Consider the following 27,633-nt stretch of genomic DNA (forward strand, 5'->3'; position numbering starts at 1 on the left):
TGGTGAGAGCCACATCACAGTGGTGAGGCAGCAGATATGAACAAACAGACAGGGGTGATGGGAGCAGATGATGTATATGCGTTCTTTTTCCAATTCCTATCAGGGCAAACAAAGTCCCTGTTGCCATTTAAGAGTAAAACGACATTTTTTTGTCAGCATCGTCCTCTCCATCCGTCTGGCTCAGCTTCAGCTCATCATGGAGCTGGTGCACGTCACCTCGACTCATGCTTTGCTAGCACTTCAGGCGTCTCGTGCCACACAGATGGGCTACGGGGGGGATGACGAGGGGGTGATGGGGGTGAAGGGTTTATTATTGTGTCAATTACCCGCCACATGTGCCCCATTCTTCCACCAGGGCTCGTTAGAGAGCGCGGCCCCTGCTTCCAGCCATTTCTGTCACTCTCTGTCATGGCAGCACACCAGTGTCTGACCCAACCCCCCCCGGCCCCCAAACATAACAGCCACTGCTACTACCCTGACGCACGTCTGCATATAAAGCAGCTAAAATCTGACTCAGACCATCTGGGGTGGGTGCAAACTTGACCCTGGTTAACCCTTCTGTGGGCCTGGCAGACATGTGACTGCATTTCCTTTTTCTCCGCTTACTCTCGTCGCTGAGGTACTCCGTCCAGTTGAGGGAGCTTCCGGTGTTGTTCTGCACAAACGTGGAGTTGATTTCCAGGGGTCCGCCGTTGAAATACATCGTGCCGTTGGCGGCGATGTCGCTGCCGTTTGTGCCGTTGCTCGCAGTCGCCATACGCACACACTTATGCCTCAGGTTGCCCATGAAGAGCTGCAGGCCGATGAGGGCGAAGACGCTGAGGCAGAACACGGTGAGAATCATCACGTCCGAAAGCTTCTTCACCGACTGAATCAGAGCGCCAACAATGGTCTTCAAGCCTAAACGGGACAGAGGGAAATGGGGGTGGGAGATGAACATCGCACAGCGATTACCATCTGCTGATTATAGCCACCATCTTGTACAAAGTAGAAGCTGCTAATATGAGCTTACAGTAGCAGGTAGCCAGGGGGAATGCAGTGAACATTCCTGTATGAACTGTTTGCTGTCATACAGGAATCAGGCTGACACAGATCACTGCTAATTGTGGATAAACTACCAGAGAAATGATCAGTATGCCGTCTTTTTCCTGGTTAGAATATCCCTTTACACAGACAGTTTACACAAGCTCTTTTTTGTGCAGCCGCAAAAGTCAAGTGCAAAGTATTTGTTTGCATAGACACAGCACAATGTACAAGATCACTGAGCGACGTGGACAATGAGTTGAACTGGGATTGACGCCTCTGCATTTGACGTGCAGAAGGTTAGTGGAGCGTTAGGAACGTGGTCACAAACAGACTAAAGTCCCCACTACCTTAGCATATAATAGCCAGGTTTGGCTGTGTGTTTCGTTTATCTTTGAGCCCGGGCTTTGTTGATGAAGCAAATGACTTATTAAAGCAAGGTTTGGGCACTACTCTTTCTGAGAGTTGGAGAAGATTGATGCCAGCGGTGAATTACCGTAGTTTGGTTTAGCTCGAAGGGTTATTTGTTTTGGTTTTTTTGTACGTGGGGTAGTGTGAAGTACCTATGAGGAGTTTAATGTGACTATTTTGAGTAACTGTTCGCTTGGATAATTACTCAGTTCCCCCCTTCCTTGCCTCTCTAAACTGAGAGTGCCCTGACTCATGAGCTCAGGCTGCAGGAAAGACACTAACTACTCTTAAGCACTTCATGAGAAGAAAAAAAAAAAAAGTAACATAGCTTTAACTTCAAGGAGTAAACAGCTAGCCAAGCCCTGTCATCTAAAGCTAATAAATGAACACGGAGGGAAAAGGATTGACACGTCAAATTGCTGTTTTCTGAAAAGGAAAACGACACTTGTTATTCTAACATTTTTGATTTTGAGGTAAACAAATAACTGGGGGGGACTATACCCTGCCTATCGGCCAATGACAGCTGGGATATAGGCTCCAGCCCCCCCACCCCGACCCCAAATTGGATTAAGCTGGTATAGAAAATGGATGGATGAGTGTTAATTAGTTAACTTTAAAGGTGGTAGGAAGTGCATCTTTATACATAGCCAAGCTAACTAATTCCAATCTTAATGCTAAGATAAGCTAACTACCGGGTGGTTCTTACATCATATCTCCTCCTTCAACTCTCAGAGATACAAGAAAGATGCAAAACTATTCCTTAAACACAGTAGCTTTACTCTGACAACAGATCTGGAACTTACACATCGATTATCTGCATGATATGTAACCTGACTGTCACTAAAACACCTGTTGTTGCACCTCCATTGTCCATTGTGCTGTGTCCCAACCGCATCCCATTAGGGAAACACCAGCACGTGCTAGCATTGCTTGCACTAGGCTTTGCGCTGCCATAATATAACAGATCCATGTAAAGCTGTCACAGCTAGAATCAGTACTATGCATTATGCTGTGGTGTGAGAGGATTCCAATGACAGTTTCCTGGATGATTTACATACTACATTTCTGTTAGTTTGCGATGCAAATTATGTTTGTGTCTGGATTATGATTACCCATCCACCACTCACCATAAAACCTTTCCACAAAAACACACAACACTGAACAAGACATGCACAGGAAACGAGGTAAGGAGGTACCCTACACACACAAGAGCTTGCCACAAGAAAATCGGCTTTTGCAATGTCTCATGCAAAAAGGAAAAAAAACAAATAGTGCACAAAATCTACTTGTAAGACTCCCAAGGCAAGAATAGATTTCAACCAAAAAGAATTTGGCCTTAAAGGATGTATCTAAAAGCCAAGAATCCTGTCAATCTGTGGAGATTGGATCCAGATTCCAGCTTTTACTGGCCTTGGGACGAAGGCAGCATGAGGGGTGACGACGAGGGTCGTCAGGCTTAGCTACAGTGAGATGAGCTGAGAGGGGGCGGGGCATGGGGAGTGTGTTTGGATGTTAGCGAAACGCCAGTTAGCCATTAGCATTTCATTTACCCTACGAGCCTTGATGGCTCTCTCACCTGGGATGACTGATATTGTTTTCAGGGCTCGCAGAACCCTGAAGGTTCGCAGTGCTGAGACATTGCCCAGGTCCACAAACTCTGTGACATATCTGTAAGGGAAGGGAGGGGTGGGTAGGAGGGCATTTTGGGGAAAGGTGTGGAACGCGCACACACGCATACACAAGTCAGGCACCCACACAAGGCATCACGAGACAAAAGTAGGGTCGTGGGAAGGGGAAAGGGGAGAGGAGGGAACGGCAAACGGTCACACACAGAGGACAAATGGCAGGAGTGCTGGCAGCAGGCGCCGGCAGCCTTACCTGGTATTACTGAGATAGTTTTCAAAGCTCGCAAAACTCTGAATGTGCGCAGAGCTGAAACATTGCCTAGGTTTACAAACTCTGTTATATACCTGCAGGATTAAATGCACAGTTACTACAAAGCATTGCACAGGCAAACCCACTGCTCAGTCACACACATCTGAGAGTCTCATATGGGTTTCCATTACACAAAACAAGATAATAAGACTTCTGAAATCATGACAGTGTATAATCGTCAACAAATACTTAAACGACAGAAGAAAATGTGCTGTAATACTTAAGACTTCATGTTGTAGTTTTAATAAGGAGAAATAGCTGGTCATTGAAGGAAATATGGGCTCCTTGCTTTAAGGGCTCACATCCATTATGACAGCAGATTTAAGATCCATGCTTTCAAAACATACACCAATAAGCTGCAGATTACTTTTCTCTCTTTCTGGTCTTCTTCTCACAATCAGCGGGACTTAGGCTGCTGGGATGATTAGCATTAAAAGCATTTGGCCGTTTAATCTATGCCAGATCGTGTTAAGCTGATCCTAACCCTGCTTGTCATAATACTTACGCCATGAGTATAACACTGAAATCCAGCCAGTTCCACGGGTCCCGCAGGAAAGTGAACTTCCCCACACAAAAGCCCCGGGCCAGGATCTTTATAAGGGACTCAAAGGTATAAATCCCTGTGAATGTGTACCTGGTCAACAAGGTGAGGGAGACAGGAAATAAGAAGACACGCAGGGAGAAATATTGATTTTAGTTTCACAGACAATATGACGGAGCCACTGAATCCCTTCTTTTCCTGCATTAATGCACCCTTACATTTCATTAGTTATACTATTTCTAGACAGGATTATTAATTTATGACCCCAAATGTGCTAAACTGTGACCTGATCTGCTTTGAGAAAGGGTGGGAGCCGTAGTTCAGTTTGCAGTCGAGTACTCATGAGAAGTCAACATTACATTTCAGGTCGAACTCCAGCTTCTGTTGTTGCATCAGTTCACGACGCTTTAATGTCTCATCTAGGGTTTTACCTCCTGTTGTCTGGGCTTTGTGCATAAGTTATTATTATCAAATAATTTGAAAGCTTTATTTACAGGCTTTTGGCAGAGCAGCCTTTTGTCTCGGAAATATTCGCAACCTTCGAAACTGCTCATCTTCAGGGAGCTTTCATGAGAATTGCCATCTTTTCTGACTGCACCTACTTACGGCTGTGATGTTAAAATATGCTCCCTCAACAGTAAAATACAGTTTGAAACCATTTCAAACAGTTTAGCCTCATAACCGAGTCTGTGAATGACCCTTTTGAAATTCTACGTCATTCTTTTTTATTCACAACTGGAAAAATCATGCTTATTCAAGATAGTCACTTCTATAACATTTGAGTTATATCGAAAGAGGGAAAGATCTGGGGACTTACTCTACATTCTTGGCCCAGTCCGGGGGATTACTCAGGGTCATGAAAGCACAGTTGGTCAGGATGGTGAACATGATCAACATGCTGAACATCGTAGAAACAAAGTCAAGGTCCACAATAAAACACTTTCATCAGAAAGTCCCTGTTGTTGTGAACCCTCCAATCAACTCCAACAATACAACAGTTCAAGGTGACAAGCTGACAGCAGCTCATTTAATTTAGTACTATGTTTGATCTAAATCAAGCTGCCTCCATAGCAAACTCTGAAAGGATATGCGTGCACTAAAATTCTAATAGCTATCCTCCTTAGAGGGTTGAAGGGGCTTAGGATGTACAAGGCAGAGGTGGCATTGAAACGGAAGATCGCCTTCCCACGATTCAAAACTATGAAGGTCTGAAAGACAAACAGATACAACAAGAGTTAAAGTCGGCAGCATGTCTCGCTCATCTCCGGCTGAAACGGTGACATAACAACACAGATGCATGAGTAACGTGTGTGTATGGTATCCTGTCATCATGTCTGCTTTAGTGCGTGCGCGATCGGCCGTAACAGCAGCAATCACTGAGCTGGTCCCTGCTCAGCCACTGCCCAAGGCCTGTGGCTGTTATCATTCTGACGACGCTGGTTGAGTCCACCTTCAGGCGAGACATGTTTCTGACACCTTGGTTCAACTGGCACAACATCTCAGATTAGCATTTAACACCTCTGTTGGCCTGGACTTTAAAGGCTCTGACTTGGCTGAGCACATTAATGTTGAAATACACTGAGTCCCCCCCCCAGAGCACTGAGGGTACACACACTACTACTGGCACTGGGAAATAATTTAACAGGCTTGTTTGAGCAGTCATGCCCATGTTCATCACAAAACCTGTTCAAACACGCTACTTTTGGTCAAAATTATCGTAAAAAGCTAGCCAACCCTTCTCAAAGTTCCTAAATGTACTTTACTTAGAGAGTAGAAGAGCCAATAAAAATCTAAAGTCTGAAAACACATCAACCTTAAGCTTATCACTATGAATAGCAGATTCTGGAAAAGCAGGCTTTAAGGACTTTGCCAGAGGAAAACTGTAACACAGTGAACATGGGAGGAAACTTCCACATCTACCCATGTCCTTCTTTAATGTGCAAGAAGGCTTGCACTGGATGGTGCAGACCTGTAATGTATCAACATTCAGTGCATGAGTCACACTGTAATTGAAAGCTAAATCAGTCCACATAATTATACTTTGAGGCCAGCACCGTCGGAAAACTTATCTCAGAGGTATTCATGCATGTTCTTCGTCAGAGGGATTCGGAATGATTACACGAATAAATGTGAAACGGACTTTCTGATCACTGTAGTAGGGGTCGAGGTCCTCCAGAGGGGTTGAGACCAGCGGTGGAGGGGTGTCCCCGTAGATGAAGGGAAGGGATTTCCCTGCCTCCAGGTCGCTGTTGGGCTTGGGCCCGTTTTCATCGTCGCTGTCATTGCGGCGCTCCGCCCGCGGTCTCCGGGCCTCCTCCTCGGCGATGCGCCTCTCGATGGTGGCCAGCGACTCGGGGACGAAGGGGCGGAAGCTGTCAGGTCCGGGCGGTACAAGCAGCTGTGCCATCTTGTCATCCTGTTCCTTCAGAGGGCAGCGAGGGGCTCAGCTTGGGATGGGAGCTGCAGCAGGAAGACAATGAGGGGGAAATGAGGAGTCATGGCCAGAAAATAGTCTGCACCTTGGGGGGGTCAACCCATCTACCTGGATCATGCTATATCATTACATAAAATGGTAGAATCCTTCCCTTCGTTCCCTTCGAGAAAAGAAGTAAAAACAAACTGAGGCTAGAGCAGACCACTTGTTGCTTTTTTCCCCAACAAATGTTTACCCAACCCACTTCAACTTTGGCAGGTTCATTGCTGGTGGACAGCGCAGCGGAGAATACTAAGGTTCATAGCAATGCTTTTCACAGTTGGCTGAAAAACTGCCGCCTGTACCATCTGACAGCTACCATTTTGCCAGTACAAGAGGCTTTTAAGGAGCATCTGTAAATCGTATCTTGCTGCACAGGAACGATTTCAAAGTTTAACCAAAAGTAAGAAGGTTTATTTATTTATTTATTTTTGGCACAGGAGATATTGTGTGAACTCAATATTTTAAATCTATTCAATCCTTCTGCTACTCCAGCCTTCATGTTGATCTGATTCACTTCAGATTTGTGCTGCGTTGGAAGTATTAAGCAAATATCACAGGTTAAAGGTGCCGTCGGCAACTTTTTTTTAGTCATATTTGCTTGAACTGTCATGGGATTCTGGAAGTAGAATATTAAATAGGCTGTTTAGGAAAAATCCCGAATTCTGTAGCTCCCTCTGAAGCCTGTAATCGTGCTTGCAAAAACCGAGCGCTCCCGGCTGTTTTTAACCAATCACGTTAGGGGGGAGGAATCGCTACCTGTCAATCACAGCTTGTGCACACGCTGCTATCGAGCCCGCCCCCCTCCCCCCATTCACGCGCACGAAAGTTCTCCCGGTCAGAGACCAGATTGATATCGGCTTCTTAGCGAAAATGGGGCAGCAGCCGAAAAACCCAAATCTTCCCATTCCACCTTCCATGCTGAGCGTGAGTCTGCCCCCAGCTTGTGTGCACGCAGACTGGTGTGAACTCACGTGCACAACCTCGTCCACAGAGGGGGAGGGGTTTGGAGCTTGGTAGAGGTTGGGGGAGGGACCTGAAAGTTGTATCAGTTCGAATTTTCCGACTTTAGACTCGGAATTTTGAAAACCTGCCGACGGCAGCTTTAAATATCACATATGTTGATATGTTGTCATGACTTTTCCATTTAAAAAAAAAAAACAACTAAAAAAACCCCGAAAACCTCATATTCTGACGTGTTAATTTGCCATTACATTTTGGCAGATGTGAACTTTGGTAGACATATAATTTATAAAGATACGGACCAATTGAAAGGATGGAAGAGAGAAAGCTTTGAAAGGAGCACTTTTCACATGCTAATGGTTCTGAGTGACTAATACCAATTTGAGTGCCTTTCTGGATAACACAATAGTCTGACGTTTGTGGTTTTATAATTAAAAGCCGACAACTGAGGTCCACGAGAGAATCATCACATGGAATACACATAAATTTCACACATATATGCCAACATTTTGGTTGAAGATAGTTCAGAGGAGAACATACGCGGAAAATCTGCATAAGGTCAAATTTCTTTGATCACTTTAACCAAAGCAGTGAGACATAGGATGGAGGCTGTAAAGAGGCAGGGAATGGGGGTCAGTTGCCAGCAGTAACTCAGGTGGATAGTTTGAAAAAGGACAGGCTAAACTTGATCTGTAGCGAGCACAATCTTGGCCCGTTTTCCCCATGAACTGCTCTGTCTTAATCTATTTATTTCTGCATTTAGCCTCGTGGAGAAAGAGACCTCTGTGGAGTCAGAGGAAGGACTGTCTTTTTACAGTTAATTAGCTGGTGGATTGCCTCAATTTTGGAAATATGTAACGTTTTAACAACAGCTTTCAGTATAAATAAATGCTGTAGACAGTAATTATTGTCTTGTTTGTTTCCTTTTGGTTCTTTGGCCTCAATCAGCACTCACACCAGATTCCCCTGTCAGCTGTCTACTGTACCACCCTTTACAACCAGAGACCCATCTTGTTCCCTCAGGAAATAGTGAGAAGGAACAAACAAGACCTTCCTAAAAAAAACCCTGGTGGGCCATTATCAGCAGCTCCTTGGTGCTTTCTTGTGCAGTCTCACAGGTGGGTACTGATCCTTGAGGGACATTGTACTGACTCGGAAAACAGAGATTAGATTTGCTTGTGATATTGTTGGCTGCATACTCAGGTGAAAATAACCCTCACTGATTCCAAACTTCATTCCCAGATTTAAGATGTAAGGTGCCCCTTTTCTTTTAATCGTCGATGGCAAATGGTCATCTATCCCTTCTACTGGGTCATTAGCAAAAATTCGAATGGCCAGGCGATCATCCTTGATCTCCAAAAATAAAGAGGTAACTATCCAGGCTGCAGGAAAAAAAAGAAAGCTTGAGGAGTCGGGTAGGGCCAGTGGTGGGGCCAAGGCGAGGAACAAGGATAATAAGTCAGGAAATTAACTCAGTGGTACATTACAAGCATCAGTTGAAGTGAAATGTGTTGAAATTCTTAGTCCATAAATTCTGGCTTCCCCTATTGAGGGGTCTGAAGGCACACATCTATTTGTGTCCTACGACCTGCCCGAGGACTTTGTATTTTGATGCGTGGCCAGACAGCTGGACCAGCATGGGCTGTTCAGAGGTGTTGGCGTCAGTTATTAAAGCATCATCTACCCCGTAAGCCCAACATCTACACCCGCCTCTCAGCTCAGCTTTCAGAGCGGTCACCCCTGAAGTCAAATATAGCAAGCGTCTGACAGGAAACAGCGACGGGAGAGATTCCTGCGTCCATGCATCCTGGCATTCAGAATGATTACAGAATCTGTGAGAGAAGAGCCAATCTGATTCACATACAGTGTTATAAAGTGTTTCAAACTAATTTCATAGAACACTCGCACTATTCTAAATGACTCAAGAGGCCTTGATACAAAGCTTCTCAAAGCCTTCTCAGGCCTCACACTTAGGGGACAGACTCACCTTTATCCGGCTGTTCCTCAAACAACTCTCCACAGCCCTTACGGTGTGTGAAACGTGGTGAAACAAAGGCAGAAGATTAGCAGACTTTCCATTAAATATGGCCTTTATGTACTTAAGACACATCTATTGCTTTAGGACAGAGCTGAAACTCGTATGCATACACTCATCATCTGCACAACAGTCAAGCCTTTGTTAAATGCCCTTAAGCAAAACGCTTGCGCTGTTTTTTCCACGGACAGATGGTTCACTGTCCATGGTGCTGAAGAGGGAACGCAGCTGCCTCAAAAGCAAACAAGTGGCAGCCTCCCTTAATGAATCAGACATTTTGAAAGAAACCTACACGGCGCCTGTTGAGGCTGCAAAAAAAAAAAAAAAAAACAACAACAACAACCCAAGCTTTGCATATTGCACGAGCATGTATTTAACGTTCAACTACAGTGGCGTCTCTGCGGGGTGCTTATGGTGACCTTAGAGCACTCTTGAGGACGTTTTCCACACTCCATGGGACCATGCAGGCTAGGTAGCAGATACCGTGTAAGGTTTTTTTTTTTACCGCTTAGTTGAGAGGCCAATTCGAAAAATCAGAAAAAAAGGCGACGACGGGTGTCAAACGGTACCTTAGTTGTCGTGGTTTCAAAACGAGCCAGCGGGGCCACAGCAGCTGTCGCCATGTTGATGGAGTATCCGTGTTTTACTCCGAGAAGCGACACTTGAAGCAACGGAGCTCCCGCAAACGCGAGCCCCGAGAATGAGCCGCCGTCTGACTTCGACCCCTCCAGATAGCAGCAGCACGACCACCCTCAGGAGCCAACAGCCATGGCAAGAAAGGCACGTCTGTGCATTGATAGAAATGTGTAACCTACACACCGGTGAGCGACTAACCGAGGCTGAGGGTTTTTATTGGCTTCATCACAGGCAGCAGCCACCCTTCATCACACCCTCCTGGTAACCGGTTGCTACCAAACTGAGGTCCGCGCGCCACCCGGAGGTCCTTAAACTACCATGAACCAAAATCTTAAGAGCCCTGATATAATGCTTAAAAAAAAAAAGCAGACAAAACAGAAATGGGTTGGTATGTAAAAGCTGATGTAAATTGTTAATAATAACCCCTTGAAGGAGTCTGGGGCGTGTCCTTTCCAGATGTGTGCCCACTGCTTGTAATCAATCCCCCTCAAAGAGAAGTATTCCAAAAATAGAAGTAGAGCCCCCCCTCCCGTCACCTCAGCCAGTGCCTTTGCCAACCTGTTTTAAAGCTTAACAATGATGCCTCTTTCACACGTCACATTTTTTAGGAATAAACATTTCAACAGCAAAGGAGCCCGGAGCAATGAAGGCAAACCCCCTCCCAGCACGCCGAGGAGGATGCTAGTTTTAGCAGCTTGTCTTGTTTGTCACGACGTGGAGGTTAATTTCGTTCATTTGACCAAGTAAGATAAATGCTTATAAGACCGCGTGTTGACTGGGCTACAATTCCCACGTCCACATTTATACGTTTTAAAGCATTTTCGAAGAAGAGGAAAGCATTTAAAAATTGGTATACGTATAATAATTGTCCTCCGGTTGCATACGCGTATCAAACAGCGGAGGAATATCAAATATAGACAATAAAAATAAAAGAGCCAACTGAATACACAAAGCAATATTTATGATACGTTGCTTTCGTTTCTTGCAAAAGACTCATGATATTTGGTAGGAGGAAAAAAAGAGAGAATCTCAGATATGACAGTGAAGCTAAACTATCCTATGAGAAAGATTGAGACACTCTTCTCCAAAGATCTTCATACCTACCACCATTACGGTGCCCAGCAGGTGGGGATCCTGAAGGCTGATCCCATATCCGAAAAGAGATTATCCTTGATTTAAAAAGATGTCCAGCCAGTTCCAGATTTAAACGCCTGTGGACCTCCTTTTGAAAAAACCCAGTTCAAGAGTTAATAGGTTTTAATTTAATAAGCGCTCCTTTGATTTTTTCTTTCTTTTCTTTTTTTTTTTTGGCCACCTTTGCCTGCCACGGAGAAATCAATCCGCGCTTCCGGTTAGTGAGGCATCGCAGTCTGGGAGTGAATGTCCTTAAAGCTGAGTGTCACAAGATGGCCTGTATGTCCAGCAGCTCCAGAAATGATCAAAGTCAGAATAAGTGAAGGAGAGCAGCGGTTAGGAACAACGTGTTAACAGCCAGTTAAAGACAACCACAAAACGTTCAGAATGACCTCTTCGTATTTTAAGTGCAAATGAGTCTACAAGTAGGTATAAAACCGCATATTTTGGTCGAATGTTGTTTGATTGATTGATCTAATATTTTATATTATTTATTTAGTCTATGTCGATAGCTGTTTTCCCAGTTAACATCGTGGCTTTTACTTTGTCCCCTGATTACTGAAGATGAAAGGATTTTTCACTTTCACACCGACTTATTTTTAGCTTTTTCACAACTGGCAACGTGCTATTGCTTTCTTTTTCATTTTTGTTGGCTGAATTGTTGAGTTGGCAGCACATAAATCCCCATAATGATATATGCATATATATTTTTTCCTTGTTTTGTTTTTCCCGATCTGTACGATATTCAGAGGCTTAAGTAACAGGTGGCATAGATGATCCTTACATCCGTTAATATCAGACATAATGAATGCATGGTTAGGGGGTGCAGACAGATATGCCCATTTCCTTACATAAATATTGACATATAGATTATTAACATTTTTGTTTAAATGGAGATAGGGAAAAGGTTTCCAGACACGTGCATGCTCACGTTGCCCCCACATAAGTGTACACAAGACGGCACTTTCCTCCCTTTGGCTTATCTTGTGAATTCGTGCCACCTGCTGGGCAAAGTGTGTAACTACAATGGTTCTCTATTATGTAACTCACATGGAAAGTTCATTTTCCATAAAGCTGGGAGTAAAATGGAGCCTTTGTGAAGCAAATGATGCAGCTCATCAATAATATATATGCTGTCACCACCACAATAGTCACAAAAATAAACAATTATTGTGCCCACGGTGATGTACGTTTCAGAGTTGTGTTATTTGAACTGAGAGGGATGATGCTGTTTAGGAAATAAGAAAGAGGCTCTGTCCCCCACCGTCACAGGCAGCAGAAGTGGACAAACCCATGAGCTCAGTGTACCATGTCAGTCTCTCATGGGTGCAAGGAGTTTCACTTCACCATGAGAACATAACTGACAACTCCTATAAATACATGCTTATTAGCAGGCTTTGAAAAAGAGGTAGTTCTTCTAAAAGCTAAAACACATTTTAAACATTGTCCTGGCAGCATTGGCTTTTCACGAATAAGCTCCCTCTTATAAACATATATTGACAAAAGCACAAGTGGAAATGAAATTTGGAAATACAGCCTCAATGGGAATTTCTCATTATGCAACAATAACAACTTGGATCAGCTATACTTTATCCCTTGTGATTGTCCCGACAGTGTCTCCAAAGCTTAGTTCAAAGGATGCCTTTTTTTGGTAGCCCTCTGTGACTTTACTGCATGCTTCATTAGAGGCAGGGTGATACATTTTGGAGCCTTGCTCAGACTATGAGATGTCAGAATTGGGTTGTAGCATGCCACTTGGCTTTAAGGAGAGTCTTCCATTTGAGTATGTCACTCTGTGTGACTCTCCAAATGAGCCTGCTGCCTCATATGCCCCTGTGAGATGCCTGTGTTGCAGTAAATCTGGACCCACGCCGACAGCTCACATAAGACTGTGAGCTTACAGTTTCATGGACTTGTATGCGTGCATACACTAATACTTTCTGTAAAGGTTCATATTGAAAATGAGAACATGTTGAGGGGCACTTTTTCTGTGCACAGCTGGAAAAAAAACTTCCTTAGTTTCCACGGAGCTGTTCAAAAATAGAGTTTGCATGAACCCAAGGAAACACAAGGAAATGAGCTCATTGTTGTCATTTTAATTTCCTTTGACGGGAAGAATAAAGCTTGTCGGTGGCGTTCTACTCATCTAAACACACACCTGATACAGGGGGAGGCTGCGCTAACTTTTCTATAAGGCGGCAAGGCGGAAACAAAAGGGATGGCCGACATATTTTACATGTTTCTTGTATCTCAAAGGGGCTTTAAAGATCTGCTGTGCAGTGCATGAGTAATGTCCGAGAACCATTTCACAACCTGTTTGCTGATGATACAGAGCAACAGACTGGATGGTGTGACTAAACAAGCTCACTGTTTATCTCTTAGTCATCGAAAGAAATTCATCAAACTCGTCACACAGCGATCTGTTCACTGCACCAGATCCTGCAGAGGCCCACTTAGAGACTTCAAAATGAGATTACAAGATTGCGGAAGGTGTGGACATGTGTTCTGTGCGCTTGATTTGATTTAACCTCCCACTCGAAAGCTCCCATACTGTAAGCAGATGAATTAGGAGCTTTGTGTTATGCTACAGGAGCCTGCTTCATAGCAGCACTCATTTTGAGCCTGTAGTAAAATGAACCATTATAATAACCAGAGATACTCTTAATTAGGGGAAATAAGATACTTGATGGAAAGAGTTTGTTATATCGAGCGTTATTGTAGCAAGACCACAGCGCTTTCCACAGCCAGTCAAGGGTGGGACTGTTAAAACTTTATTCAGCTTGTATAGTTTGAAAGGTAAGATGTGGTAACACAAGTAGTCAAACTGCGCTATAAAGGTACAAAATAATTGAATAAAAATGCATCCCCTTTATTCAGCCAACCTCACCTCTGACCTAAGAGAGGCACTGCTTTTGGAGTGTAACATGCAGGCGTTGCTTACCAGGCACAATGTTTACTATGAATGTTACAGTAGCATCAGCGAGGAGGACCAGGACACAGATCCTGGGAATACAAAGGACAAGGTCAGACTAAAAGACACAAACATGATGAAATCAAAGAACCTTGACACAATGAACACATGTGATGTAAAGTTCTCATGTCCATAAAGTGGGTTTCATGTGTTACCCATCTCAAAGTCAGCCATCAACACGACAGCTTGGGATTTCTGCTGTGCATCATTGTCTCGGAAAGGCAAGTTTAGACAGCTTGTATATGCTCTACGTCGAAGGCATGGGAGCAGCCAGCCATGCCTACATGATGGAGATTTATAGCTAGTTTGCTTGCTCTGTGTGGAATCAATGAAATTAGAAACTAGTGCAAGCTACAAGTAGAGATTAGCTGGAGGCAAGCGGCCACTCTGCCTGGCCGAATAAGCAAGAGCTGGTTAGCTGGGACCAACACGTTTTTTTCATGGCACTAACTTGAAAATTCGCAATTTGGGAAGGAACACAGATGAGATTTTAGGGGATTCATTACTGCTGCCGTGGGACTTGTCTATCTAGTAGGTCACACAATAAGCAAAGACAAGAGCAAAGTCTGCTGGTTAATCTTGTGACCACGTGAACCCTTGAAAGATCCTGACCCACAGGTCAGAAATCAGTGGTTTAATGTATTCCTTGGTTTGTTTTTGCGTGTTCTCACAAAGTTAGCCGGCTGTATGAATAGGCTACGTGACAAAAGAAGACAGCTATAGGAAGACTAACATAAACTTGCCTCTTCACACAATAAGGTGGAGACACAAACAATAGCAGCAAGAGAGTGTGAATTTCCTGTCTGAAGCTGTCTTATACAATAGTGAAGGACTTGTAATGTTAAAAAGATTGAGCTACTGCCATCTCAACCTTTTTGACGTTCTTTTTCTCTCTTATACTTGATCCACTGCTGTCGCTGAAATGACTTAAATTCAATTTTCAAACATTTGTCTTTGTCCAGTGTTCTCAGAGGAAATGCCCTCAAGTTATAATAGTTTGAATCTTTTTAAGTGAGTGGAGATTAGTTTTGAGTTTGCATGCTTTACAGTGCGATGTACTGTAGCTGATCAGCGATAATTGATCCTATAGACCCTATAGAGAGGATCAGTAGTTTATGTGGATTATAGGCCTGTGCAAATTGATTGGTGTATGCTTGTAGCGTTGACGTAGTTATAGGAAAGAGCTTTAACCTAGCAGACTGGTTTGCCAGATTACTAGGTGCATGTCCAAGCAGACACCCCTAAACGGCACTCATACGGCACAGACAGACACACACACACATGCCGAAGCACAGTGCAAAGTGTGGTCACATGATTGGGCAGGGCCTATAGGTGTGTCTGGCTTCTCTGCTAAACTGGGATTACACGGGAACACACTTCCCATCCTCTCTCCCTGCCTTTACTTCTCTTATTCTGCGACTTGGTCATACAGAAGACAAAGCTGAAAGAGAATGGGAACAATCTATGGACACAGGTAAGTGCAAAAGGCTACTGATGTCTGTATAATGAATCATCTGTTTCCGAGTGTGGCAGCATGGAGAGACTCAGCCATCTACAATCCCTAATCCCCTTTAATGAAGAAACAGAGTAAGCTTATTTGGAACATAGCATTACTCCTTGAACAATATGGCTGAGGACAGTCAGGCTCAGTAGTCCTATGCTGTACAGTACATGCTAAGGCCCATTTGTTGTGGATGTGCTCTCACTTTAAGTCCATATGTCGTTTAAATCCATATGTTGTTGTTTTTTTATTATTATGTACTTTTGGAATAGATTATTGACTTATTTATCACATTTTACAAGAATAAATGTGGCAGAGAGGAATGCTCAAAGAAATATAAGTAATTTTTCAGTGTAAACACACAAAAAACTGATCGATAATAACTTTATCTATGTCGGACATGTTATCAGTTCATTTCAAAACCTAGGTCAGCAATACGGTGCTACATTTGTTTATATAAATGTAAATTTGCAAAAGACCGACGAAATCCCGTGTAAGCGAGGGTAAATATTGAGATTAGTTTGGCATCGCACCAGTTCGAGTGCGCGCGCGTCCGTGACCGCGCTCTGAGGGAGCGGTGGCACGCGAGTGTTGACGAAAAAGAGGCACAGCTGTTTAGTTGACACGCTCCGCTAACTCCTATCTCAAAATACAACGAGGGCGTCGACTTTAATCGGACCGTTTGACGAGGCTGCACCTGAGCAAGCGACCACACAAGGTCAAAGGTGAAGACAGAGAGTTTTTACAACCCTGAAAAGGGGCGAGGAGTGACTCCAATTTCCTTAAATATCCGTCGGTTGGTGTCGGACGTTGCTTCGTAATTTCCAGGAGAACACATCAAAGTTGGCGTCTGTGGTGTGCAGGGAAAAGTTTGGACTGTCTTTTTTTTAACGTTTGAGGAACACTATAAGGTAAAATACAACAAATAGCACTTTTTTTGAGGGGGGTGGGTATCTTCTGTGTATCTTCACACACCAAAAGCGAAAGTTTTCTTCGTCAAAACGGCTCATTTCTGGGTAAATATAAACACCAGGGATTAAGACTTTTATGGCTTTGATTATTTGTATGGATGTGTGAACAGTGAATTTAAGGTCTGGTGAGCCTTTTTAGGCAGTCTTTCTGATATTCTGAAGATCACATATAAATCTTGCAAACTGCTGAAATCATTTCAAATGATTGAAAGCAGTTATTAACTGCATTCCTACAGTGAATAAAGGCCCGTTTTGGCTGGTGTGGTAGAAAGAGACTGAGATCCTCATTCTTGTGGAGTTTTAGAGCAGTTGTAAGACATTTCACACCGACGTCAGCGGCCATGCAGGATGGTGTTCAATCGATGCTGAAATCCTTTCATTCCTAACCTTATGTTCAGCTATGTGAAGTCTGTTTGTACTAACATGAAGCAGTTTTGATAGTGGAGAATGCGTGCGCCATATCCCTCAGGAAACTTACCTGACATTGGTGCCAGACCTCCGGTGGCCCCCTGAGTGTCCTTGATGTCCCCAGAGATGGAAGAGCAAGTGAATCCACTGGAGAGAGATCACTCCCTATGTGTCGTTCTCCCAGGGGGACAAGAGAATAATGCCACAGTGCATGGAAGGTACTTTAACATGCCTGCTGACGGCTAAAAATCCTAAATATTTTCATTTTGTTTTAATGAAATTTTCTACTCTTCTTCTTCTTTTTTTTTTTTTTTTTTTTAGCAAACCCGTGATGGACTTACTGGTGACGCTGTGTGCGAGTTACCACCTGAATCCCTCTGACTACACAGTTGAGTTTCTCTCGCCAAACAAGAACAACATCAGCTTCAAACCAAACTCCCCTATTGGCTTACTCGAAGCTGAGAAGATGGTGTTAAAGGCCAAAGGCGCTGAGGAAAAACTCAAGAGGCCGTACATGCCTGAGGTAATAAAAAAATAAAAATAAAAAAAAAAGTAGAAAAGGGATAGAAGAAAGGTAGCATTAAATTAGTAGAAAATGTTATTTCTCTTTGCAGGCTACAGTACGTCTGTTGATCAGCTACAATAAGTCCAATAAGACTGTGGTGCGAGTGAATCCCAGACTGCCTCTTGAGATGCTGCTGCCAGCCGTGTGCGACAAGTGTGGGTTTAACGTGGAGACGACCATCTTACTGAGGGACTCTCAGTCCAAAGGGCCTCTCGACTTGACGATGACCTTAAATGATCATGGACTGCGGGAAGTGTTCGCCAAAGACACAGCAGCTAAGGACCCCACGGACCACCAGCTCAAGACAGCTGAAGAAGGTACGTTAAAGGACTCGTGGATGCCGAAGAATGTGCTCCACTGGCCTGTGTGTACATGTCTTAGAACTTGTGATATCGCTGAGATTTTCTATCTGAAGAAGCGCTCGCTCCATTTTACTCTAGTGGATTTATTATTTTTTTTACAATGTACGGCGCGTCAGACGGGGTAACGTCTGAAATCAGTCGATGCTCAGCTCAGATACACCAAAACTGAACACTTGATTTCTGTAAAATGGCAGCTATCGCCTCTCTGCCTGGGCTGCACATTGCAGTCTTGCAGTCTAATGTTGATTAGCATAAATCCATCGAGTTCGTCGGCCTTGTGTCAACATTTCTCACTGCTGCAATGGTGTTGGGACTGCTATCTTTACACTCTTTCGTCTATAATACCAATCAATGACCCTCCCCGAAGTTAACAATCGTGTAATGGCTTCTTCCAGCACCATCATGGGTGTTGTACTTTGTCACATGGCAAGAATCAACACAAAGTCGCTGAGTTCAGTGGACTTGGTGGCCTCCAGCATTCCCCAGATTTCAACAGAGCAGAAAACCTTCGGGACGGGGCGGAATGTGCTGTTGGCAGCATGAGTTTGCAGTCGACGAATCGGTGAACGTCTCATAGAGAGGCTTCCGATATTTAGCGGAATCTATTTAGATTCCTAAGAGTGCTGTTTGAGAGCAAAATATCTTTTTAGATAATCTATCCAGGCATTTTGTTGTTGAGGTTGCAGCTTCTCTGCGAGGGTTCTGAGAGTAAAGCACTCTATACATAAGTCTTATGCAAGTCACCGATTAGACGGCATTCATTAGCCAACAAGCATAGAAAACAGCCAACGTTGCTGGTGGATACTGGGGATTATACGAAGTGCTGCATATGTTATCCGAAGTGGTGAATGTGAGTTTAATTTGTATCCTCTTTGAGTGTTTTCTAAATGCTGTAGACACTGTGTGCGATCTGTTTTCTAAATTTGCAGTTCGTTGACCTGCGTCTCGCGCATCCTGCGAAATGCTTAACCTGCTTTGAATTTAGTTTTAATGAATTCTTGGGGCGCGTTCTAAGAAAATGAGCTGGATCTAACCGCCGATGACCTCGGGGGTCTGAGCACAATTTCTTGTTTTAATGAGACCTCTGGGATCTCTCTGCGTACGCTTTTTATACACTTATAGTTATCGTCCCCTCGTGAAACCCTGCAGCCATAACAGCTTGGTTTACGAATAAAAAAAATTTAAAAAAAATCAATGAGCAGTATAAGAACAGTATGCTTTTGTTTTGACGAGGTTCATATGAGTTGGGAATGAATGATTTCTTTCCGCAGCAGCTGACACACGAACGGAGGCTGTTTCAACACCCCCACTGCGAGGTAACGCACACAAACAGATGCAAGTCCACCGTGTTGTTTCTGCAAAATGACATTCACTGATGAGAGTTATTTACATTTTGTAGAGCTGCCCAAGAATGAAAAGAAGCAAAATAACAGAGGATTTTTCAGCTTGTTTAGAAGAAAGACGAAGAAACACGAGACGGTATGTGTGGAAAGACGAAGTTGAGTTTACTTGTTTGTTTTTTTGTTTGTTTTTTGGGATGCTGATGACCCAGATTTACATTTTGCTTTTGTCAGCACGGGGCAGTGAGCCCTCCACCTTCTCCTCGCAAACAATTGGGAGTCGGTGGGAATTCCGAGAACATTCCCACTACGAACACCCTGCCTACAGATATGCCCAAAAAGAGGCGAGCCCCTCAGCCGCCTATGTGCGCATCGCAGAGTGTCCCTAACAACCTCGACACCTGCCACGTATCAGGAGCACAGGTGAGCGGCTTCCTGTTTTTACTGTTCCCGCCAAGGCGAGGAGGCCCGTGTCCTTGTCTGTCTTGTTTCCCCACATATATATATTTATAATGGGGTGAAACTCGACATCCCCAAATAACGTCTTTTGTCTGCAGAGGTCAGCGGGATCGACCTTAACGAGTACCAAGAGGAGGGCCCCACCTCCTCCCTGTGCGAACACCAATGTTGGAGGTAAAATCTTTATCGACAGTTGTGCTTTGTGATAGAGATTGGACTAAAATCATCGTATATGAATACTAAATCTCCTTCACATGGATATTAAAAGGATTAAATCATAAATCATCAAAATAACAACCATTATTGCCATTTTAAGGTGAGACTAAGGTATGTTCCATCACATGGTAATCAGTATTGCCTTATTTCATAGTCTTTTTTTTCTTTTTTCTTTTTTTTTTGCCATCTAGTGGTTATTGTCAGAAATGGCAGAGCAGATGAAATGCGCCACGATAATCCCAATTGACCTTTTAAAGCATTCCGGTGGAAATCAAATGGGTTTAGAGTGAGCTGAATCCTTCTATCTGCCAAATCCTCACAACCTCCGTTGGTGCCACATGAGGTCAAGAGAGATTTAAGTTAAATCAAGATTAGAATGCCCCAGCAGAGGGAATCCAATAGGAGATTTAGCTGTTAAATACAGTACAAAATGCAGCTTTTATCAGTCCGAACATTTTAACTCCATTCAGAGCTATTACAATGATCCTACGGCCTTGTTCATAAAACATATTGGCTTCAACCTGCGCTGTGATAAATCCCTCCGTTGTCCATGCTTTTCTTCCCCTGTATTAGGCTGTCTGTTGCGTCTCCCTCCTGTGTTCAGCTTCTCAGTGTGCATGGCCCTTTTTTTTATTGATTGCTTTCACAGACGGTGAGCATTTTGTTGTTCGACACACGATATTCGGGATCTGATATTATGGGAAAGAATTTTGATTAGAGATATTTTAAGAAGATTTCTGTAAGTGATCCAATTACTGACCAAAGCAGTTCCCTAAGCAGTCAGTCAGCAGGGCTACATGTACGTTTGAGTCCACCTATGGTTGCAACCTGACTCGGCCTTTCATTCGATCAGCATCCTCAAAGTTTGCATGCACCAGAGCGAAAATCAAGTTATTTACTGAAGTATGTGTGTGAAAACCTTCGAGACCTTCTGCCTCTTCAAACTTTCTCTGGCGAAGGTCATTGCACATGTAAGTACAGCCGAATTCACCGCGCAGACATTGCCTCTATCGTAACTCGAATGGCAGTTTTGTCAGATGACATTGCGGTTATGAATTCAGGATTTTATTAGAGCTGAGCCACAGTGTGGAAAGGATTTAAGCCACTTAACATGTAGTCTGAATGGGCTACCTTTCCGTCACTTTTTCCTGATGCATTAAGCTGTCTAACAAAAGGAAATAAAAAAAAAATATGTGAAGAAGAGCAGCTTCATTGGAATTCGAGTGTGTTAATGTACCCAAAAGAAATTTCACTTTGGAGCATGTGTGGAGCTCCGAGGCCCGTTGGAGTTTGCTTCGTGTCTGTTTTTTCCTTCCACTCCCCCATTGTTTTCTCTGCGACGCATTACATGACACACTGCTGACTCGGCGTCGGTGTGACACTAAAAACAACAACTCCCAGCCAAGACTTGATGGTCACTAAATATACTCCTGGTCTCCCACTCTGTGAAGGTTAAAAAAAATTCAGTTGTCTGCATTTTTTCACTGAGTTTCATTGGCCAAACTGTCTGTGTTAAGTAAGAGAGGAGTCTTTAAGTTTAAGTTTGGGAACCTACAGACTGAGCTTTTTCTCCTTCCTGCTTCCAGACTCTGTCTTACCTGAAGGGGGTGACTGAGGGCTGCTGCTGCTGCTTTTCCTCTCCTCCCTCCACCATCCCTATTCCTCCTGTCCGTCCTCCTCCTGCGATGGCTTTTTCTTCCTTATTTCCCATCTTCGTGGCTTTTGTGGATGTCTCTTTTTTTTTTTCCTTCTGCAATTACATGCCACATACCAGTTCTGTTTGAGTTTTCTGCTCACACATTTTGTCTTTTTTTTTTTTGTGAAAATTCTGTATCTTTCCCTTTTTGTCCAAATTTGTATTCTTTTCTATGTTTTCGTTCTATTGGTGGTTTGGGTTTTACAAACTAATGATGGTGCCTTCTTATTCAAAAAGCCAAATCAATAGGAGCAATAAGATTTATTCACTTTGTTCTCTTTACGGCATATTATTTCCGTCCTTGTTTTTAATATATTTGTGAGATCATTTGATCTTGATTCTTATTATTAATTTATTTCCTTATATTTTTAACTGTTAGATGTATGTGCAGTGTTTCTGAGTTTCTGATTGGGGTTTGTCTCATTCAAAATAAAAACTGGAATTTTAATTCTTTAATTGATATAATTATTTTTTTTTTAATTTGAGAATATATTTAACCACACCTCATAAAGGTTTTTTTTTTTTTTAGCTAAGCCACCCAAGACTAAAACCAGCCCTGATGCCAGTCTAGTGTTGTCTTGGCTGTTAACTTTGTCCATGCCACTGAGAAGCACCCCCATAGCATAATGGTGCCCCCACCATGCTTCGCTGTAGGGATGGTATTAAAAGGTGATGAGCAGTGCTTGGTGTTCTATACACACAGTGATTTAAGGTCAACCAAGAGATTGGAATTTGCGTCTCATCCGACCAAGGGCAGTTGGACTGGTGGTTGGGTTCTTGATCACCTCCTTGACCAAAGCATCTTTTGCTGTGAAATCTTTGGAAATGGTTTTAAACCCTTGCCCTGCTCGGTGCCGTGCAACAACTTTATCCTGGTGATCTTTTTTACACTGACATGGCCAGCTTCCTCTCTACCAAACACATTGAAGGGTCTGAATACTTATGTTGGTTTTCCACTAGTCTTCTGGTTTTGCGTTATCAAGAGTGCATTCATTGTGAAAAAGTGTAGGTACTGTAGCTGAGTTGTAAGTTTTGGTAATTTTAAGTCTTAAGATCTACTCAAAATCGAATCATTGCTCTTTTTTTTTTTTTTCTTTTCATCTCCATGAACTATAGACTACTTGAATACGCTGGAGGAACTGAGAGAAAGTGATGACTCAAACTCTGTGAACCTATCACACTCCTCATGTTCATCACCACACCCTTCTCAGTCACAGCCTTCCTTGTCATTTTCGGGCCCATCACTGGCTCATCGGTACGGCGCTGCCGATTCCCATCTGCCTCATTTTCGAGGGAAAGACTTATGCGACGCCCGCACTGCTCTTGCCAAAGTCCTGACATCTTCAGTTTCCAAAGGAACGCTGGCCAAGCGTTTCAGGAATTCTGCTGCCTTCACTAAATTTCACGTCCCCTCTTGTGTGTCTGTGAATCCCGAGTGTCCGGATATTGAGGATTTCTGTACAGAGCTTGAGTCTGTTCTCAAAGCTAACCTTCCAACAGAGAATGAGTGGGAGGATCCAGTAGAAAATAAGGGGCTAATTACGTTCAAAGTGGTTCCCCCAAATAAACTCATCTCCTGTGATGTAGAGCTGACGGACTTTCCAGAACAGTACCAGATATCGGGAGAAGAGAACGCTGTGAGCGAAGCTTCTGGGAATAATCAAGAGACTGAGGAAGACCCAAGGTCCCCCGACCGATCAGAGAGTGAAAAAAGCTTTCACAGCCCAGAACCAGCTTCTCAGCAGATTGAGGTGGACAATGCTCCCACTTCCCCTCCACCTTTACATGATTCAGACCATCACAGCTGTCCAGAAACGCCTCTATCTGAAGTTGGAGATATCACAATGAAACCGAAGGAAGAGGGAGAACTAGAAGTCACATCGGAGTTGACGCCAGCTGCCCCGTCGGACTGCAGAAATGAAGAAACTAGCACTGAGGGTCACTTAAACGCAGAATCCGAAAAGGAATTTACCCCAAGTCCCAGCGCAGACACGGACCAGTGCAGTTCATGTGCTGATGAGAAGAAAGTTGAGGAGGATGTTGTTGAAGAGGAGGAGGAAGTCAGCTTTCCTCCCCCTCCTCCACCTGTCTATTTTAAAGAAGACCCGGAGAAAGACAGAGACGATCCTCCAGCTTCCTCTCTGCCATATTTTCAGCCAGCGAGTCCAGCCTCAAATGGGCATACCAATGCCTTCAGTGAAGCTCATAATGATGACTCGACCTCAGCTGTGTCGAAACATTCTGTGGACAGTACAAATGGGGCCCCATCCAGATTTGCACAGGCAGTGGCCATGGCCATCCAGAGATCTCGCCTCCTCAGCTTTGGTAAGGCTCTGAGCCCTCAAGTCTCCAGCAGGCCACATGGTCCACTTCCATCACCGCCCAGATCCACATACCAGTATGGTGAGTTCTGTTCTGCTATGTTCTAAGTTCCAAGGCTGGGTCTTTGTAAACGGCACCATCCCTGTTTACAGAACCGATTTGTTAGCACGTGCTAAATTTGTCTTCACTCGCTCTTAAAGTGCACAAATTTAAGGTGGTGTTTTTTCATTTGAAATTAAGAGTATTCATTCCTGTGTAAGGCTACAGCTATACGTTATAAAACGATGTATTTGTATTATAAGATGCCAATGTTATCTCGTAGAATTATAGTCCTTTAGCTGTAAATCAACTGGTGGTATTGTAGGCTTTTATTCTGTAATCATCCCCCCCCGCCACCCAGTTTTCTTTTTAACTGGAGGTGGACCCCCTGACCTCTAACTTTCTAAGATGTTTGTTTGAACCATAAGCAGGCATCCATGATATTTGTGGACATTTGATATCAGGATGTCCACATCTATCTTTGCTCTGGGCCCTCTTGTCTATACAGGAAGTGATTTTAAAACATTTCTGTTTTTTTTTTTGTTTTTTTTTCCCATAGGTGCCTGACCTGCTACACACTCATCTAAAAATGGACATTCCTTTTAAGGATGACGACTTGGTTCTGACTTCACTTCTTTTCTTCTTTTTATTTATTTTTTTTTACATGTTTTGTGTAAAAACGTACTTTGTTTTATGTTTGACTTTATGATCATGGGTTGGAACAAACATTCTCTGTTGTGGAGACTGCCAAATGTACAGGACCCATTTTGTTGAACGGACGATATCCTGTTTTTGCTTTGCTTCCTTATACATCTTCATTCAATGTGTGCCAACACCGACAGAACACTGACGTGAGAGCTTTTTCTGTGTGTGTATGTGTGTTTAAAACAATAGAAGTTAAGTATTTATGATACACATTTATGCTGGAATTTATGTCCATCTCAGATGGACATTTGAATCATTTGAGACTCTTTAACAGTCCAGTTAAACTCGGATAGTTTGGTTTTCAGTCAGCAGGTGGCAGAAGAGCGTTTCTTCTGAAAACGAAGACGGCTTTTATTTGTCAAGTCATTTTCACAAAATCCATTCTGATGGATGTATCACAAGTGAAACATTTCTTTTATATGTCAGTGCTAGTAATATACGAGTATATATGCTAGTAAATAAATGAAACATTATTCTTGCTGTCAGTTCTCTTCAAGTGTCTGAGGATACTTTCTATGAGCAGTCTCTCAGAATTAAAAGACAAAAGAAAACTAAACTATTTGTATTCTTTAATGAAGGTTTGACTTTTATTTTTTTCCCCAGTCTTCCATTTCCAGTAAGAAAAATGGGAAAAATAAAAACATGAATAAATAAAGTTGTTGGAAGCATCATTTTTATGCCAAGTATCTCATCACCCTCCCGAATAAACTCAGTCCACTCTGCTCACATGCACACACTGTTGTGTCTTTAACGGACCCGTACCTCGGGGCGATGCTGCATAGCTATACTTGGGTGCCAAAAGAATCCGCACTACTATATGTATCGATCCAGCCCTGGCCTTGGAGGAACAGCAAGGAGCTATGTGAGGTAGAGACCTAGCCAGAACCGCCTGTGGCTAAAGCTCCCTGTCTGCCAGGCCTGGACTGAGTGGGCTCGCTTCAACGCTCCCTCTTTGCAACGCTCCTCGCTCTACCTGAAGATGGAGGGGGAGAGAGAGGAGGATGGGTTGGTGGTGGATGATGGGAGGTGACCGTTGACCCTGTCGTGTTTCCGTGGCGCTCCCCCCAGAGGGGGCGCTTGGCCCTCAAGGGCACAGTCGTGTCACACTGCCGTTGTCATGGAGAATGCCATTACCGCCCCTAAGGGAGAGCCACGTCCAACATTTTATATATATATATATATATAAATATATATGTCTTCAGGAAAAGAAACACACATGCTGGAGAGAAGCTCTTTTCCTGACCACAGCAGTGATATCCAATGTATTTGACAACTTTGGCATTATCCTTCTTTTGCAGGGAAAGGTTGAATCTCAACCTGAGCGCCAGCGTCCGTGATTATACAGACAAATGAAAACGTTGATTCTTAATGCGGCGTAACATGAAACTCTACCCTGCCACAAACATTCACGGTTAAACACGTGGCAACAATTCCACAGGGTGACCAAGTAGGATGTTTTTGTCGATCGCATTCTCAAGAGATGCTGTGAGGAAAGATTCGATGATATAGCCTCAAAATATAATGAAAAGTGTAAGAGACGAACAGAAAAATGAAGAATAACTTGGAAAAATGCAACAAACTAATAGAAAGACAAAGATGGCACAACTTTTTTACAGTAGATTTCAGGTTTTCACATAAATGCACTAACATTAGGCATCGCACTGCTAGAATTTTTTCTTGGAGCGATCTTGGGTAATATTACAGTAGAGCATATCAAATATCAAAGTGAAACATCCAGTGCATGTGGCTGACTGAATTGGGAGATTATTCTTGAGGTTTTTATATTTCATATTGGAGTCTGGAGGGGAGCAAGTATAGTTAAAAAAAAAAAATACAGTTGAGACACCGGGAGCTGGTTTCACATTATGACAAATGATTTGATTTAAGTGAGTAAGATTTCAGCTGGGCTTCTAATTCTGATTATGTGCATCTGACAAGGGGAAAGTTTACATGTCCATATTTCCGCAGATGTCTGACTCTTAATTTCATAATCGGATTATTGTCCCTGTGGATAATCGGTTTGTCCACACAACAAACAGAACATCTCTCCCTCTGTCTCGTGTTTTAAAGGACACGCCTCCCAGCTGCAGCACTCTGTGCAAGTCCGCTGTGTTGAGTTTGTGCCCACAGTGGAAACCATGAGGGCTGATTTGCCCTCTGAAAACAAACCATGGAACAAATGTTCCTGTTTTTCTTCCAATTGTTGCCCTTGTCATCGGATGCTGGTTGAAGACGCGGCTTGAGTTGGTCTGAAGGAACGGACAAGCAAACTTCATGAACTGCCAAGCCCAAAGATTTATTGTGTGGCTCGCACTTAACCCCTGTAAGCAGTGTAGTAGTCATTCAGGGTGTTTATTATTTTTTTTCCAGTTCCACACATTTGGAATCAGTATGAAATTCTGACTTAGCCCACACACTTTACTGCGAGTACACCCTAAAAACTCCAGCTTAAATCAATACAATAATGGCTGGCCCACACAAATAGAGGTAATGCACATTTAGCATTTATTTATTCCTTCATCTCTTCATTCATCTCTATTTAGTTGTCCATCTGAAGTATCTGCCTGGTGGTTTGAAGATGCCCACGAGCTGGTAGAAGTCGGAATCCGATTATAAAACGGCGAGTGGGCCCGAGGCGTGCTGCGCTGGATCCTCTACGTCTGATGTGTGTGTGAGGGGCGCACATGTGCATTGTAGACTACTAATATATGTGTGTTTACATGGCACCTCCGTGCTTGGGTAGAAATAATCAATAGATGAATCACCCAAAGCAGTGGAGCTCTCTCCAGGCAGTGTGGTGCAGCTTAATGCTATTCTTTTCATTCACCTTGGGAATGGCATCCAGCAGGCCTCCCCCCAAATTGAGGCACGGTTGCCTAAAACATCACCAGTGCTTGAGGGGCTGCTTGGAAAGTGATGCAGAGAGA

At 43.4% G+C, this 27,633-nt stretch overlaps 3 protein-coding genes across 7 annotated transcripts in view; 2 read left to right on the forward strand and 1 right to left on the reverse strand.

The window, feature by feature from the left end:
* The window catches only part of LOC142391695 (sodium channel protein type 2 subunit alpha-like), a 34,867-nt gene extending 23,428 nt beyond the window's left edge, over window positions 1–11,439 (reverse strand). For 2 of the 5 annotated variants that reach the window (XM_075477681.1, XM_075477677.1), the window contains exons 1-7: window positions 11,122–11,404; window positions 6,051–6,370; window positions 5,000–5,118; window positions 4,728–4,817; window positions 3,875–4,003; window positions 3,011–3,102; window positions 607–900 (exon numbers count right to left, since the gene is read on the reverse strand). In XM_075477681.1, coding sequence (XP_075333796.1) covers window positions 607–900; window positions 3,011–3,102; window positions 3,875–4,003; window positions 4,728–4,817; window positions 5,000–5,118; window positions 6,051–6,317 — 991 coding nt within the window. In that variant the 5' untranslated portion in view covers window positions 6,318–6,370; window positions 11,122–11,404. Of the gene's footprint in view, window positions 1–606; window positions 901–3,010; window positions 3,103–3,312; window positions 3,405–3,874; window positions 4,004–4,727; window positions 4,818–4,999; window positions 5,119–6,050; window positions 6,371–9,950; window positions 10,531–11,121 lie in introns of those variants that run through there. The other 3 variants (XM_075477679.1, XM_075477680.1, XM_075477678.1) reach the window with 3 other exon arrangements.
* Window positions 11,440–17,333: 5,894 nt separating this feature from the next.
* cobll1a (cordon-bleu WH2 repeat protein-like 1a) lies at window positions 17,334–21,615 on the forward strand. The gene is made up of 7 exons (XM_075476979.1): window positions 17,334–17,525; window positions 17,617–17,884; window positions 19,204–19,245; window positions 19,329–19,408; window positions 19,504–19,692; window positions 19,827–19,902; window positions 21,531–21,615. The coding sequence occupies exons 1-7, from the start codon at window positions 17,334–17,336 to the stop codon at window positions 21,557–21,559; spliced, it is 876 nt and encodes a 291-aa protein (XP_075333094.1). The 3' UTR covers window positions 21,560–21,615.
* A 920-nt stretch (window positions 21,616–22,535) lies between these two features.
* On the forward strand, window positions 22,536–25,245 carry LOC142391205 (uncharacterized). The gene is made up of 3 exons (XM_075476980.1): window positions 22,536–22,584; window positions 22,757–24,043; window positions 24,561–25,245. The coding sequence occupies exons 1-3, from the start codon at window positions 22,536–22,538 to the stop codon at window positions 24,566–24,568; spliced, it is 1,344 nt and encodes a 447-aa protein (XP_075333095.1). The 3' UTR covers window positions 24,569–25,245.
* Window positions 25,246–27,633: the final 2,388 nt, after the last annotated feature.

Source organism: Odontesthes bonariensis, chromosome 11 (assembly GCF_027942865.1).
Source record: "Odontesthes bonariensis isolate fOdoBon6 chromosome 11, fOdoBon6.hap1, whole genome shotgun sequence".
Lineage (NCBI taxonomy): Eukaryota > Metazoa > Chordata > Actinopteri > Atheriniformes > Atherinopsidae > Odontesthes > Odontesthes bonariensis.

Coding starts and splice junctions, on each gene's coding strand:
- cobll1a (XM_075476979.1), top strand. CDS start 17,334: ATGGACTTACTGGTGACGCTGTGTGCGAGTTACCACCTGAATCCCTCT. Junction 17,526..17,616: donor AGAGGCCGTACATGCCTGAG/GTAATAAAAAAA, acceptor TTCTCTTTGCAG/GCTACAGTACGTCTGTTGAT. Junction 19,409..19,503: donor AGACGAAGAAACACGAGACG/GTATGTGTGGAA, acceptor TGCTTTTGTCAG/CACGGGGCAGTGAGCCCTCC.
- LOC142391205 (XM_075476980.1), top strand. CDS start 22,536: ATGGCCAGCTTCCTCTCTACCAAACACATTGAAGGGTCTGAATACTTA. Junction 22,585..22,756: donor TGAAGGGTCTGAATACTTAT/GTTGGTTTTCCA, acceptor CATGAACTATAG/ACTACTTGAATACGCTGGAG.